General features: G+C 43.0%; 1 protein-coding gene across 2 annotated transcripts in view; it reads left to right on the top strand.

Moving 5' to 3' along the window:
• USP37 (ubiquitin specific peptidase 37) overlaps positions 1-13348 on the top strand; it is a 34723-nt gene extending 21375 nt beyond the window's left edge. For both annotated transcript variants that reach the window (XM_064718395.1, XM_064718396.1), the window contains exons 18-24: positions 1160-1412; positions 3304-3470; positions 5293-5353; positions 7627-7742; positions 8615-8684; positions 9202-9340; positions 9926-13348. In XM_064718395.1, the coding sequence (XP_064574465.1) occupies positions 1160-1412; positions 3304-3470; positions 5293-5353; positions 7627-7742; positions 8615-8684; positions 9202-9340; positions 9926-10013 (894 nt within the window). In that variant the 3' untranslated portion in view covers positions 10014-13348. The remainder of the gene's footprint in view (positions 1-1159; positions 1413-3303; positions 3471-5292; positions 5354-7626; positions 7743-8614; positions 8685-9201; positions 9341-9925) is intronic.
• Positions 13349-13901: the final 553 nt, after the last annotated feature.

A 13901-nucleotide genomic window follows, 5' to 3' on the forward strand; every position in this document is an offset into this window, starting at 1 on the left:
TGCAGGGAGAGAAATCAGAAAGCTTAGAAAGGTATTCTGCTTTACTTATCCAGTGCATAAATACCTGTGAGGAGAGAGGTTTAAATTTGGCACCTCTAATTCTTGGAGGGCAACAGGTCTAGAACAAGCAGTTTAGTTAGCTAATTCATTTGCTAATCTTGTTTGACAAGGCAGTTTTAATGCAAAATGCTTGCTGTATTTGAGTAAAAAGCAGCAGTAAAAAAGTGATTTTGTTCATTTTAACAAAGTTCTGGGATTCATCCTAATGCAGTTTGCAGTAAGATCTGGATAAGTGCATTATAATAGAAACTATCTTACCCTAGTTTAACATAATATAGGAAAAGAAATTCTAAGCATATGGTAAATAGTGTAATTGTGTAAACATGCATACATGGAGGTTAACCTCCTGATTAACAGTTAATATCAAAATGATTGAAATTACTATATTATTTGCAAATTACAGTGGTGTAGGAGTTGATGAGCATCAGCTTTAGGAAAATGAACTATAAAAAGGAAAATTGAGATTAAGACTAAAGTGGTTTTTTTTTCTTCCAAATGAAAATCATTCTGTTCTCCTTGGGAAAGAATAATTCCCCCTTTCCCTGTTTAACTGTTTTCTTACTTGGTTTGCAACTCCTGCACTCCTCCCTCTACTCACATCACAGTTTCATATGACAAATCTGCAGCACAAAACCTAATTTTAATTGCTCTTTATACCAGCTCAATTTTAGTTTCTGTTCGTCCATCCCTATATTTGAGTTCAGTTACTCTCATGTTGCTGCTTCAACCTTTGCTAACAGACTTGCAGTTTCCCTGCTTATATCTCAGCATTGACTTGCCAGGGGCTTGAAAATTCATCAGAACCTAAAGGGGAAACATGTTTTGAAGGAAAGGAAGGAGAAGTTAAGAATTATCTTGTGTATGTTAATCCACAAGGCCTGTAAAAACTGGTTGTAGTGTATACTTAAATATTTTTCTGTGGAGTAAGTGTAGCTATAAAGGCTGTCTCTCCCTTGAGTCTCATGTAACTATGTTGAATGTTGACAGTGCCAAACTCCCACTCCCTGGGGTTAATAAAAATAAATCTCCACGGAAATGTGAAACTGATGTTGTATACCTGCTTATTCAAACACTTAATCATAACTCCATTCATCTCTAGGGTTCAAAAAGAAGTAAAATGGAGGGTGATAAACCCGAGCTGGGTAATGCTGGTTTTGATGGGATGAGCGAAGATGAGCTCCTAGCAGCTGTCTTAGAGATTAGCAAAAGGGAAGCTTCTCTGTCTCTGAGCCATGATGAAGATAAACCCACAAGCAGCCCAGACACTGGTTTTGGAGAAGATGAAATTCAGGAATTGCCAGAAAACCTGGAATCTATGGAGATGGAGAAACCCAAAACAGTATTAGACTCAGGTAAGGCAAAGCAACCATATTAACTGGACTCAGGTGGGCTAAAGCAGGTTACTGATAACATCAGCTTAGTCATTCCTGGTGCTAGGAACTGGCTGCAAGTGCACTGCTGCAACTGTGACTTGCTCAGAGTTTTAGGAGCTTAAACTTTGTAATTTCCCTATGTATAAAGCATTTAGTTCATCAAACTGTGAAAATGTATTTTCTTGTAAGTCTGTCACCTCCATGATTCAAAGTTAATTTCCTTTTTTTTTTTTCCTCTCTTGATTAACACATGCTTCCACAGGTTCCTGTGCCAGACAATTCAATTTCCTAATATTTGGCCATGTCTAGAACTGACTCTAAGTCTAAGGCATAAGACTAGAATGCTTTCATAAATGCAGCGATTTTGTCACTAGTTAGTAATGAATTTAACTATATCTGTATTTTTTTCTAAAACTTTTTATGTGAGAGTAGACTTTTAAGCTTAAGAGGCTCAAGTGAATTATGGCCTCTGACAGACATGTTTAAGTACAAGGAGGAGCCTGGGTGTTCTCAGTGTGGGGAAGTTAAGTCTTCCTTTAGCCAGCTGAAGGAAATATAAGTGGTTTATCATTTATTGTGTGCTACATGCTTTCCAGCAGGTTTTTAGTTGCACTAGCATGAAAAAAGAGACCAACAATGTGCTCATGTCCTCTAAGAGGCAGGATGTTCATTAACAACAGAATATCTCCCCACTGTTACCAAAAATGACATTTCTTTCAATGGACAGCCCTTGACAGCCTTGATGGTGGAAGGCTATAAGAATAATATTATGTATGTGATCATCCTACTTCGTGCCCTCCTTTTTATACAGCAATGTTGCTTATGGTGTTGTAAAATAAAGTAGGGATAGAATGTGACCATATAAACATATTTCTGTCCAGGTTTTCTTTGGAAAGTACAATGTAATTATTTGAAGGCTTTTTTGTTACTCTTAAGCAAAAAGTGTGTGTTTTATATAAGTTCTGTATTTCTTATCGTGGAAGTTTTCAAAGCTCATGTAATACATTCTGGGGGTTTTTTTCATCTTGAAAGGATTAGACTGATGGATTATGGTTCTGGTGCTGTTGGCCTTGTGTTTAAGGGTTCACAGATACTGAGACTGCCTTGTATTATCCTTGTTAATCACTAATCAGCAGATGTTGAAGTCTGCACAGGACAAAACCATGAAGTTTCACATGCTGCTGCCTGATAGCTGTTGGAGCAGATGTTGCACTTTCTTAGTTGCAAGCAAGAGTCAAAGTGTCCTGCATCTGCAGGAGTGTATGCAGCAGCAGCTGAATGAATGTTCATTTCAGATGTTCTGTAAAGCACTTCTGCCATTATGTTTACTTCAAGGGTGAGCTAAAAAGTTACCATCTTCATGCACCTTTAAAGCTGTACATAGTGCAAGATTGAAGCTCTTAGCTGAAGCAAAAGGTAGCACATTTAAACAGTGCTTGAGATTTGTGCTTTTTTTCATCTTGCATTTGGTTTGGCTTTTATTGTGGCTTCATCTGTAGTACTCCAAGGTCTAATATGCAATGCAAATTTTTATAATCCATGCTTTCTTACAGAGAAATTCAGGTTCATGGCTGGAGAAACCTAGTGGTGTGTGGCTTCTGTAGTTAAACTTGCTGTTTCTGAGTGAACATAAAAGGCTAAGAACAGTTGCAGGGATTAATCAAATGGTTCATTGTGCACCAGTTAAAATGAGTATGATATTGCACTTTGGAGCTTTTCCATTTGACTCCTGTGTGGGTGTTTTATGGCGGGTGAGCTCCCTGTCAATAGATGTCACTATGCTGCAAGGATTGTGGTGATTTAAAGAGGACTTAGATGGTAACAAACAGAAGACCCAGAAAAGTATAAACTGTACTTTGTGATCCCTCAGGTCCTGCCAATTTCACTGAGATAACTAAAGATTTTGATGAGAATAAGGAAAACAAAACTCCAGAAGGCTCCCAAGGGGAGGTTGACTGGCTGCAGCAGTACGATATGGAGAGAGAGAGGGAAGAACAAGAACTCCAGCAGGCGCTGGCTCAAAGCCTTCAAGAGCAAGTAAGAAATAGTTTGCTTTCTTAAGTTGTCTTCCCCAACACTGGTTACCTGAAAGCTAAAGGAAAAGCTTGCATTCAGGCAGTAGCTGCAAAAGAATTATTCTGCTTTTTTTGACATAATCAGATGGAAAAATGTTTGGGTTTCTTCTAGCTCCAGTGTCAGTAGAGTGATGACACTGGGTACATCTGGGCACATTTTGAATGTGCTTTGAAACCTGTGCATCACATCACAGATCTACAGATTTCTCAGAGTTCCCCATGCACTTTTGTGCACTGGTTTGTCACATTCTATTAAAAATGATGATAACCTCAACTAAACTCTTCCTCTCTGACATCAAGATCCCAGCCCACCTTTAGCTTCTCTGACAGTTTCTTGCAGTGTGTCATGTCAAGACTTAGTGAAAGAGGCAGGTTTCAAAGCCAAGGCTAAGAATTGCCGTGTCAGGTCAGGCTAAAGATGTGTCTGTCCTAGGTGGGTTTCTGGTGCTAGAGAGTAGGGGATGCTTAGTGCAGAATGTAGGAACTGAACATTTATGTGATCCTTCTCTGTTAAGTAAAGTGGAAAAAAGATCCCAAATAATTTACTTGAAAACAAGCCCTTTAAATTAGGCTTGGAAAGAATGGGTTTCTTGAGTTGTGTGCTAACTATCTCTATTTCACTTGAATTGCAAGACCTGTAACTGATTTCTGCAAGTTTAACCAAGCAGCAGAGAATAAAGCAAACACTTAGCCAGGTCTTCCTTTAAATAGGTGCCCTTGTCTGCTCTCTATTAATACCAAAGCTGTCATGGTTTTCCTTATGAGATCTGATGTTTCCATGGCTCTTGGATTTTTTTCTCTCCCATTACTCATTATGAGGTGCTGGTATGTTCCATGCCAGATGTAGCTTTGATTCATCAATGCCGAGTAGTTTAACAACGATTCCCAAATCCTTTAGAAATAGTGAGATAAAAGGCCTCATGCTAATAATGTAAAACTGCCCTTTGAGTGTGTTTCTGCTACAGTTCTGAAGCAAAAATCTGCTATTCTAATGATTTGGGCATGGAAATGCAGTTGCTGTGGTTATCTTGATTTGAAATACATAGTTGGGGTGCTGCATTCAGGTGTGCTGAAAGCACTCAAACCCTAAATTAAGAAGCCAGCTCATTAAATATTATTGACTGGCTTGCTGTGAGCTTGACTGGGAAAGCTCTGGGCTTTCAAGAGTAGTGGGAGGAATAGGGGCATGATATTATCCAAACATTTGACGTGTTTGTTGACTTGAGGTTTCTTTGCTGCTTGGTCATGGTAATATTTTTAATACCTGCTTGTTGTGCTTTTTGCATCCTGCCTTTGTGGATTGCACCTGTTAGATACAACCACTGGCTCCACTTTCAAATGGCTTAAAAATAGTAAAATCTGTCAGGATTTAATGACTGTGTCCTCAGCTGGCTTTGGTCAGAAACAGACTAAATTTTGCTGAAGTGTTGAGGAGCTTTGTGTGTAAGTGACAGCTTTTCTGAGCACAGGGTTACAAATTCATTCAGATGCTTTTCAAATTAATGATCCAGGGAAAGCATTTGGTGGTACTGGAGACTCGCTCTGCTGCATACCAAACTTCAGGAGCTTTGACAAGCCTTAATGAAGGTTTGTCCCAGGTTCTGTTGCACGGGAACATTGGACTCTCGGTGGTTGCAAACATTCCTTCACACAGAACCTTTAATTTACAATGTCAAGTTTGTTGTAGAAACCAGAGCAGCACAGTTTCAATGGAAAAAGAGCACCACAAGAATTTTAAACAGTGAAATGTCTCAATGAGCTAAGTTTTGTTCTCTCCCCATCAGGAGGCACGAGAACAGAAAGAGGATGATGACCTCAAACGAGCCACGGAATTAAGTCTACAAGGTGAAACTTATTTAAGTTCTTCCAGTATGTTGTTTTTAAGAGAAAATTGATATGTGTGTATGAGTGCAGCTCCTGCCTGTCAGTAAGACAGCTGGGATTCATGTTCTTTTGGTGTGTGCTTTGTTGTGTTTGGCGCTTGAGGTCAGTTTTTCTTGTTCTTGGTTGTGAAAGCAAGTGCCAGGAAAAACTTAAGCTGAAAAATTACTTCAGTCTCTTGACTTTTTAGTTAGATATAGAGATATATAGAGAGATATGTGTAATATATTATAAGCAACACATATAATATACATTAATGAATAATATAAATTTAGAGAAAGCACAGTGGATCTTGGAACTTTGCATTCCCAGCAAAGCCAGCATGCTAATGGCCCTAGTCAGAACATAAGGATTATTTGTTACTTCCATTGCTGTTTTAGGGCTGATTAATAAATGCCCTAGCCTTCCTTTTTCCTTCCTGGGAAAAGGAATCAGTGCTGTTTCTATCAGATATGGGATGGGAGGGGGGACAGGCCTCACTGCAAGGTATAGCTCTTGGGGGTGAAGGAGGAAACCCAAAATGTGCTATCTGTCTCCTCCAAGTCCAGACAGTGCTGTAGGCCTCCTCAGGCACTGTTTAACATTTGTGTGAGGCTGGCATGCAAGTGATTTCATACAATCTGGCAGAGCAAAGCATAACTGAGAGAAAATTCCTGCTCCAAAGAGGGAGAGGGAGGGATAATAAAGTATTGTGTTATGATACTTGTATTTGCTCAGGGCCTTTCAAAGGCCCTCAGTTGTTGCTGGATGAACCTGTGTCAGCTCCTGAAGAGGAGTTGAATGCTGCTTAGGCATCCCTCACCCTGAACTCTGACAGACTAAGTGACCAGTCCTTCTTGAGTTTTCCTTGATTGATATCCAGGAAGAATTCAAGGCTAGAGATCTTCCATCACCTTGATTTGCAGTTGCTTGGCTTAAGCACAAGCTTTTTCTTGCTACTGTCTCATTTGTAAGGCATCAGGAAGCAGCTGTTCAAGGAGATGTACAACATCTTGAATGCAGAGCTGGTCACATTTGTCTCATGAGGGATCCCAGTGATGCCATGAGCACAGAACCAGTAGTCATCCTGGCACTGTTGGTGCACTGGCCTTGAGCAATTCCTCTGCCAGGTGCTTCGTGCGCAGACCTACCAAGGTGGCTGTGTTTTCTAGGCTGTAGTCTACCCTACAGCCCAAGTGAGTGGCCTTGGTCCCAGGCTTTTAATCAGTATACTGATCCATGGGAGAACCTTCTGAGATAAAAGATTTAAACCTATCCACAGCCAAAGTGGCTGTGTTTCTAGGCTGTAGTCTACCCTACGGCCCAAGTGAGTGTGGAAAGCAGCAGCAAAGGATTCCCAGTTAAGTAAGAGAGACATCTGTAAACTTCCCAAGAAGATTACACTAATCCAGTGACTGATGATTTAACAGGACAAACAGTGTGAGAATCTCTTTGGCAAAACAACTCCATCACAGCTGCCGTGATAGTCTCTTGAAAACAGACGAGAGAAAATTCCGGAGCAGTGTCCTGTTAATCTCAACTTCTCATCCACCAGCTTTAATTTAACTGGTGAAAGCATTGCTACTTCTCCTAATGAGAACTGTACAAAATCTTAAATTAGTTGGGTAGCTGCAGAACCCCAGGAAGTTTGGAACAGCATGTACAGGGAGCAGTGCTGCCTTCCGGCTCTTTACAGAAAGCTGCGTGCATTTTGCTCAGCCAAGCAAACTGGAAGTTCCTGTGGTGAGCAGCCTTCTTACCATTGAAAACAATGAAAAGATGCCTGCTGCCAGCAGTAGCATTTTGATGCCAGTTTTAATTCAAAAATGCACTTTGTTCATGCAACTTATAGTTAAAAGTGTAATTCATAGCTTCTTGTTGCAGGAACTCTCAGCTCACTGACCAGACTGGCTGTCCTTCTTTTGCTGTCTCTCCTGTCTGCAGCTCACTGGTGCTCCAGAGCCACTTGGGTGTTAACTGCTCTTTTGTCACCCAGCTGTCATTGCCATAGTGCCCTTTTGGAAAAGTGTGAGGGAGATGGTGCTAAAATTAATTCCAAGATACTTAGCTGTTGCTCTGACAAGTTGGAAAAGGGCAAGATCTTTTGTTTGGAATTCCAGTATCCCCTTGTTTTCTCTAAAAATTAAGCTTGAAATTTTATTATCCTGTTTATGTGGGTAGATATACCTCAACCTGTTGTAAATTCCTGTGTGGTCCACAGCTTCTCATGCAGTTACCATTGTTTCCTTGCTATCCAGAGTTTAACAGCTCTCTCCTGGACAGCGTTGGCTCTGATGAAGACTCTGGGAATGAGGATGTTCTGGACATGGAGTATTCAGAAGCTGAAGCAGAAGAGCTGAAAAGAAATGCTGAGGTGTGATCCATGATTTCAAAAGCCAGCTGAGAAATATAGCTATTCTTTATAGTCTTGAAGGTAGTTTTACAGAGCAGGTGTAGAGGCTAGAAAGGTATTTATATTCTAAAGTGAAAACATAGAAAATTTCTGTACTTAAGTCTTACCATGTTATTTTAATTACAAAAAAACCCCAACCCAAACCAAAGCAAACAAAACCCCAAAAAAACCAAAACAAAACTGATTAAAAATCAGCTACGGAGACCTTCTGAGTTTCTCTAAGATACTCTCTTTGACAGTATTGTCAGTGAATTCTAGAGGTAACATTTCCTGGTCAAGAGAGTATTAAAAAATAAATTGTCAGAAGCCATTGAATAGAAAGAGCATGTTTCCTGCATGTAAAGAGGGTGTTGTCCTCTGACATTACAGGTGCAGGACAAGAATTTGGGCTACATATCCTGTATTAGCTGTTGAATCTGTGTACCATTATCAATGGTATGTCTTTGATATTTCAGAAGTAAGCATGGTGTTCCTTTTTGGCTTTTCTGTTTATTTGCTGGATTAATTCTGACATCAGTGGAAGTTGCTCAGGAAGTGGTTGTTTAGAAAACTTTGCAGTGTAGAGCTCGTGTCAGCATCTGTTCTGAGGTCAGAGAGGCTCCTTGGCATGCTCATTGGCTTGCTGATAGATTAAATACACATTTCCCACTTCTGGAAGGACTCCTTGTTTGGTGTGAAGCAGGGTGTCTGTTTCTGTAATCCTTCACTGGATTACAGCTTTGAATACAGTAGCCAAAGTTGATATCTCAGGTATAATTTATCTTGTCTGTAAGCTATGTGGGGGGAAAAAAGAATGCCTGAAAGCTTTAATTATACTTTTTTTTCCCCCTCAGACAGGGGAGCTTCCTCACTCCTATCGTCTCATCAGCATTGTCAGCCATATTGGAAGCACATCATCTTCAGGTAAAAGATGCCACATTTTATTCTTCATCTCTTACCTAGCTTGAAAAATCTGTAATACAGAATTACCATAGTGTAATTATTTATAGGAAAGAATTCAGGCAGCAAAGCAAATCTTCTGTCATGACTTGCTGATGGGGGAGCAGGTTGGGGATATCATGGTGCCTGAGTGTGGCTCACAGGAATGTACAGCTGGTGGGCTCTGTGGAATTGCTTGTGCTTGTTGCCAGCTGACTGAGGGACCAGGATCTTAAGGATCTTTTAGCATTTAAATCTTACATAGGTGGCTGGACCAGGGTACCTGGCTGACCAGCTCACTGGCTGAAGTGCAGCATGGAAAGATGTGCAGAGAAGTTGTGGCTGCCCCATTCCCAGAAGTGTTCAAAGCCAGGCTGGATAGAGCTCTGGGCAGCCTGGTGTAGTAGAAGGTGTCCCTGCCCATGGCAGGCAGTTTGGAGCAGGATGACCTTTGAGGTCCCTTCCGTTCCAACCCAAAGCATTCTGTGATTCTGTTGTTAAGGTCATTATATCAGTGATGTCTATGATATCAAGAAGCAGTCCTGGTTCACCTACAATGACCTGGAAGTCTCTAGAACTCTGGAGACCACCGTTCAGTGTGACAGAGACCGAAGTGGATACATCTTCTTCTACATGCACAAGTAGGTGTCTTGGGGAATGTTGCTCCTAAAAATTACCTGCTGCTTGTGAGGAAGGGGGCTTCTCTTCTTCCTCTGGTCCTCTGCTGGGATGAAACATGTCTCCAGAATGACAGAATTTAAGTGCTTGGAGTTCAGAGATGTGGGATTGCATGTCAATAATACATAGTGTTTTAATAAATACATTAAACTGTACTTTAAGAAAGGGATTCAGTGTCTCAGCGCATGTGCTACACCAGAATCATAATGGAGCTTGGTTTTTTTTTTTCAAGTGCTGTGATATTTATAAATGCTCTTACCCCTGCTCCTAAGAGTTGTGTTGTTGCAGCCATGGTCATCTCAGGACACAGCCAAAATGGGGTTTGTAGGTAGAAATGTTTTCAGGCCCATAAAACTGAAGAAAGTTTGTATCCCCCTTTTCTGTTGTTGCTGCTGCTTGGAGATGTCAGATTAGACATCTTTCTTTGCCAGGATTTGTAATGCTTGAGTTTATGGAGTAAATCCAGCTGCTGATTCCCTCAGGGCTATATTATGTAGTGAATTTTTGTTGTGCAAAATTTTCACTGTTGATCTTTCGTTCTGTTCTAGAGATATCTTCGATGAGTTACTAGAAACAGAAAAAAATGCACAGCCACTTAGCATGGAAGTAGGAAGATCAGTTCGTCAGCCTCTGTGAAGAGTAAAACACCTTGTTCCTCCTGAGGAGCAAGGAAGATTCTGAACTTGTGCCAGCCACGCAGGAGTAACAAACAGCTCAGGGCCAAAACATGAGACAAAAGGTAGAAATGTGGGACGCTCGGTTTGTTGAACCATCTGTGCAAGTCCTGGGCCTGAACTTTGTGTTTAAACCTTGACATCCAGAGCGACCCTCCTGTGGTGAAATTTTCAATGTTTCTCAAATGATTTTGTCAGCATGGAGCCTTAAAGAGTTGTAACAAGCCACAAGACTACAGCTGCTCATAAACTGGTTTAAAAAATAGTGCAAAAAGAGACTCGACTTTAAAAGCCCATTCACCTGTGAGACGTGAGTGGCGAAGATTTACATATCACTTTGCGCTTTTGTTTGTTTTCTCCAAGAGCAATTTAAGCAATAGACTGTAACCTGGCGTGTGTTGTGTTAGTAATATTCACTGGAAAGCCAGATCACTGAGCAGGCTCTTGCCAGTCATCTGGCTCACAGGCATTTTGGAATCACTCAAAGCTGATGCGTTGTGACATTCATGGGTTTGTAAGCGCGCTGCGATTTCCCTGCGGTTCCAGGAAACAAACTGTCGGTGCTGTGGAATGTATTGATACCTGGTGGCAGCTCTGTTGTTTTTTTTCTTTACACCATTCACTGTCATCCTCATTTAGATGTGAGATTATATATGTGATTTCTTTTGTTTTACAAGTTCTATCATTTGATTGCATTTTCTCCATGAGGTTGTTGCATCAGTGCCGTTTGGAGGGGCAAGGTCTCTCGTTGGGTGTGCTGTGTTTCACACTGGAGTTGTGTTGATTAGGGCTGCTCCGATGTGACTCTGGGAGAGCTGAGTGCCTGGAGCAGACAGAGCAGTGCCAGGAGGTGAGCTACACTTCTGGGAGGGAAAGAATGTTCTGGCATTACCCTTCCTGTGCAGCACCTGGCACTTGAGCTGAACCGTGGTCTTGCCATGGTCTTGTGTTACTCCAGGGTAAGAGGCTTTGTTCTGCAGCCATGTCTCAGTTCTCCTCTTTGAGGAGTGCAAGAGTGCTCAAACTGTGAAGTTAACCAGGTGGAAAGCTTTCAGAAGGCCCTTGCTCAGCACTGACAGAACATGGTTAGGAAGAAGTGATGCTATCTGCTGGGTTTAGAAGCATGATGCTTCTTTTATAGCTTGCTTCAGCAGTGGGGGGAGAAGCCTATTAAGTTCATTTTTTTTTAGCACCTTTGCACTAATTAAGGAGAGACAGATGTTTCCTTTCACTGACATTTACTCATTTCAAAGTTATTGCTGTAAGCAAAGTAGTTGCTCTTGTTTTGGCCTCTAGTTCTGATTTTTGCAGCCTGAGTTTTAGAGATGAAAGACTTCTTTAGGGAAAAAAAAGGAAGAAAATCACTTTTTTTGCCGTTGAGATAGTTTGCGAGTTTTTTAAACTATCGTTAGGAGTTTCTCAGGAATAAATTGGCTGCAGCAAAGCAGACAAAACCATCGGTTTAGGAGACAGCAGGCACCTTTTGCGGGCACTTCCACGCTGGAGTTTATCCCGTCAGGGTGTGCCAGTGCCCTCAGGGGACTCTTCCCACTTGTGTGCACAGCAGCAAGTGACAGCGTGGGTGTCCTCCCCCCCCCCGAGCACTTGGGGACCCTGGTGCAGTGAAGACTGACCGCCCTCCCAGTGCCCAGGTGGGGCGAGCCCAGGGGCCCTGGGCACAGTGCATCTTCCTGGTCTCTGAGCCAGCAGCAAAGGCTGGGCTGCAGGCGTGCCAGAGGGTTCATCTGGTGAGCTGCAGCCCGAGGGGGGTGTGTGTTAATTTATTACAAAGCATTATACTTTTCTATTGTCAGAACTGATTTTGGTTGAATTCTGGGCGACGGGAAGAGGTGGTGACATGGGAGTTGTCCTTTGAACTGATTGCCCTGCAAGTGTGATGGACTGCTCTGTCCAGAGGGCAAACCTGTTTTCCCCAAGCACATCCTATGCTTGTGCTGTAAATAACTGGTATTCCTGTAGTATCAGAAGTCAGCTCTGCTTTTTTGGGTGGCAAGGTTGTTTTTACAAGGTGCTGCACTCCAGTTTATTTATAATAAAAGCAAACATAGACTGATTTTTCAGTGCAGTAACTTTTGTTTAAAACCAGTTTTGTTTGGATCAAGGTGAAAAAGCTGGTGCTTGAAAACAGTGTTCCTTGTGTTATGAGAAGTTCTTGCTTGTTATTCTAGTCATTAAGAATTTGCAGACATATACTATAATTTAAGCTTTTTTGTTTGGCATATGGCAGCTCAGTTGCACCTTCACCCGGGCAGGAGTGTCCCCAGAGCCCCTTCCTTGCAGAAGCCAGCTTTTTCCCTGCCCAAGAGCAGGGGGGAGGATGACAGGTGTGTAATTCTCAAGAGATGTGCTGCCCACCAGTTGTGTCATTCCCACTGCTCACGCTGTTGCAGCAGCAAGTTCAGTAAGGTTGGCCCTTCCATATGGGATACCTGTCCTTGGGTATAGGTAGGTGAAGCTTACTTGTGGGCCCTGAACATGTACTAGCTCTTCCTCAGTTAAACATTTACCCACTTCTGAATCAACCTAGTTTAGTACAAGTGTGATTCAGCACAGAAATTCAAGGAACTCCCATCCCTCTGTTCCTTTCGTTGTTTCATTGTCTGACTGCGATAATTTGCTCTTGATTTACACCCCTAATCTGAGAGGGGCAGAGCTTTGGTGTCACTGAACTGGAGCTCGTGTGTGGGTCCCCGGGGAGCCCTGGCCAGCAGGGCTGCACCCAGAGCCTTTGCAGAGCAAGGACGGCTTTCCAGCCAGAGCAGCAGAGTGGGACTGACGGGAGGAGCTCTGCAGCACCTGTGGCCTCGGCCTGGCCTTCCCCTGCTCAGTGCAGCACAGATAAGATCAGCCGTGCATCTTCCTGCCCGTCCTGCATAGAGGAAGGGAAGTGCTGATTGCCAGCTCAGCACTTCCTGCTTCAGTTCACCCTGGCAGGTGGGGAACACCGTGGGGCTGGGAATAACTCATCTGCTTTGTTTTAATGGAGCTAATTATCCCTGTAATTGCCCACCAAAGAGAAAAAGGGGTGCAGGACCCCTGGCAGCTGCTGTCCATGTGGTTTGCTGCCACACTCCAGCCTTGCCTCCCACTGGCTTCTGCCTGCACCCTGACTTTCTGGTTCTTTACACTGTTGATGTGGAGCAGTGCTTTTCTCTGTGTTTTAGCAGACCTGTTCCTCTCTATTCTTTACAGTTTTTGCTCTTGGGTTCCCCCTGCCCATTTTTAAATGATGTGTAGATAGATTTTTGTGAAATTAAAACCTCTTTATTAACCCTCTATTGATTTGGAATCTTATTTCTGCTGGCTCTTCCTGGGCACTGCACCTCCACCTCTCCTTTTGCTCAGTTGCCTGGGAACATCCTGTGTGTGTGTTCAGTGCCCCTCAGCACATGTCCAGCCTGGCCCCCCTGAGAGAGGGGACACCTCAGTGCCTCTCAGCATCCCTGTAGAGCCCAAGTAGAAGGGAGACACCCTCCTCCCTCCTGGGTCCAAGGACAAGATCGCTGGTGTCTGTCCCCGCAGGCACGGTGTCCCTCATTTACCTTTGGTACCACACGTGTTTACTGCAGTTCCAGTGATAAGGCAGGGAGTGGCTCCAGCTGCACACTGGACCTTTAGCCTGGAGCTGCAGGTGCCCGGATGGGAGAGTCCTGGCACCTCGAGCATGCCCAGCCTGTGCATCACCTCTGAGCACAGCCAGGACAAAGGAAGGCCTTGGGGAAAAGGAGTTGAGGATCCTCCCCTGTGCTGGCGGTGCCCAGTCAAAACCTGTGTCTGTGTGCCAGCCCTGAAACAAATAACCCCCACACCTGGGGCTGGGCCTTGGGGA

Source organism: Zonotrichia leucophrys, chromosome 7 (assembly GCF_028769735.1).
Source record: "Zonotrichia leucophrys gambelii isolate GWCS_2022_RI chromosome 7, RI_Zleu_2.0, whole genome shotgun sequence".
Taxonomy (NCBI): Eukaryota; Metazoa; Chordata; class Aves; order Passeriformes; family Passerellidae; genus Zonotrichia; species Zonotrichia leucophrys.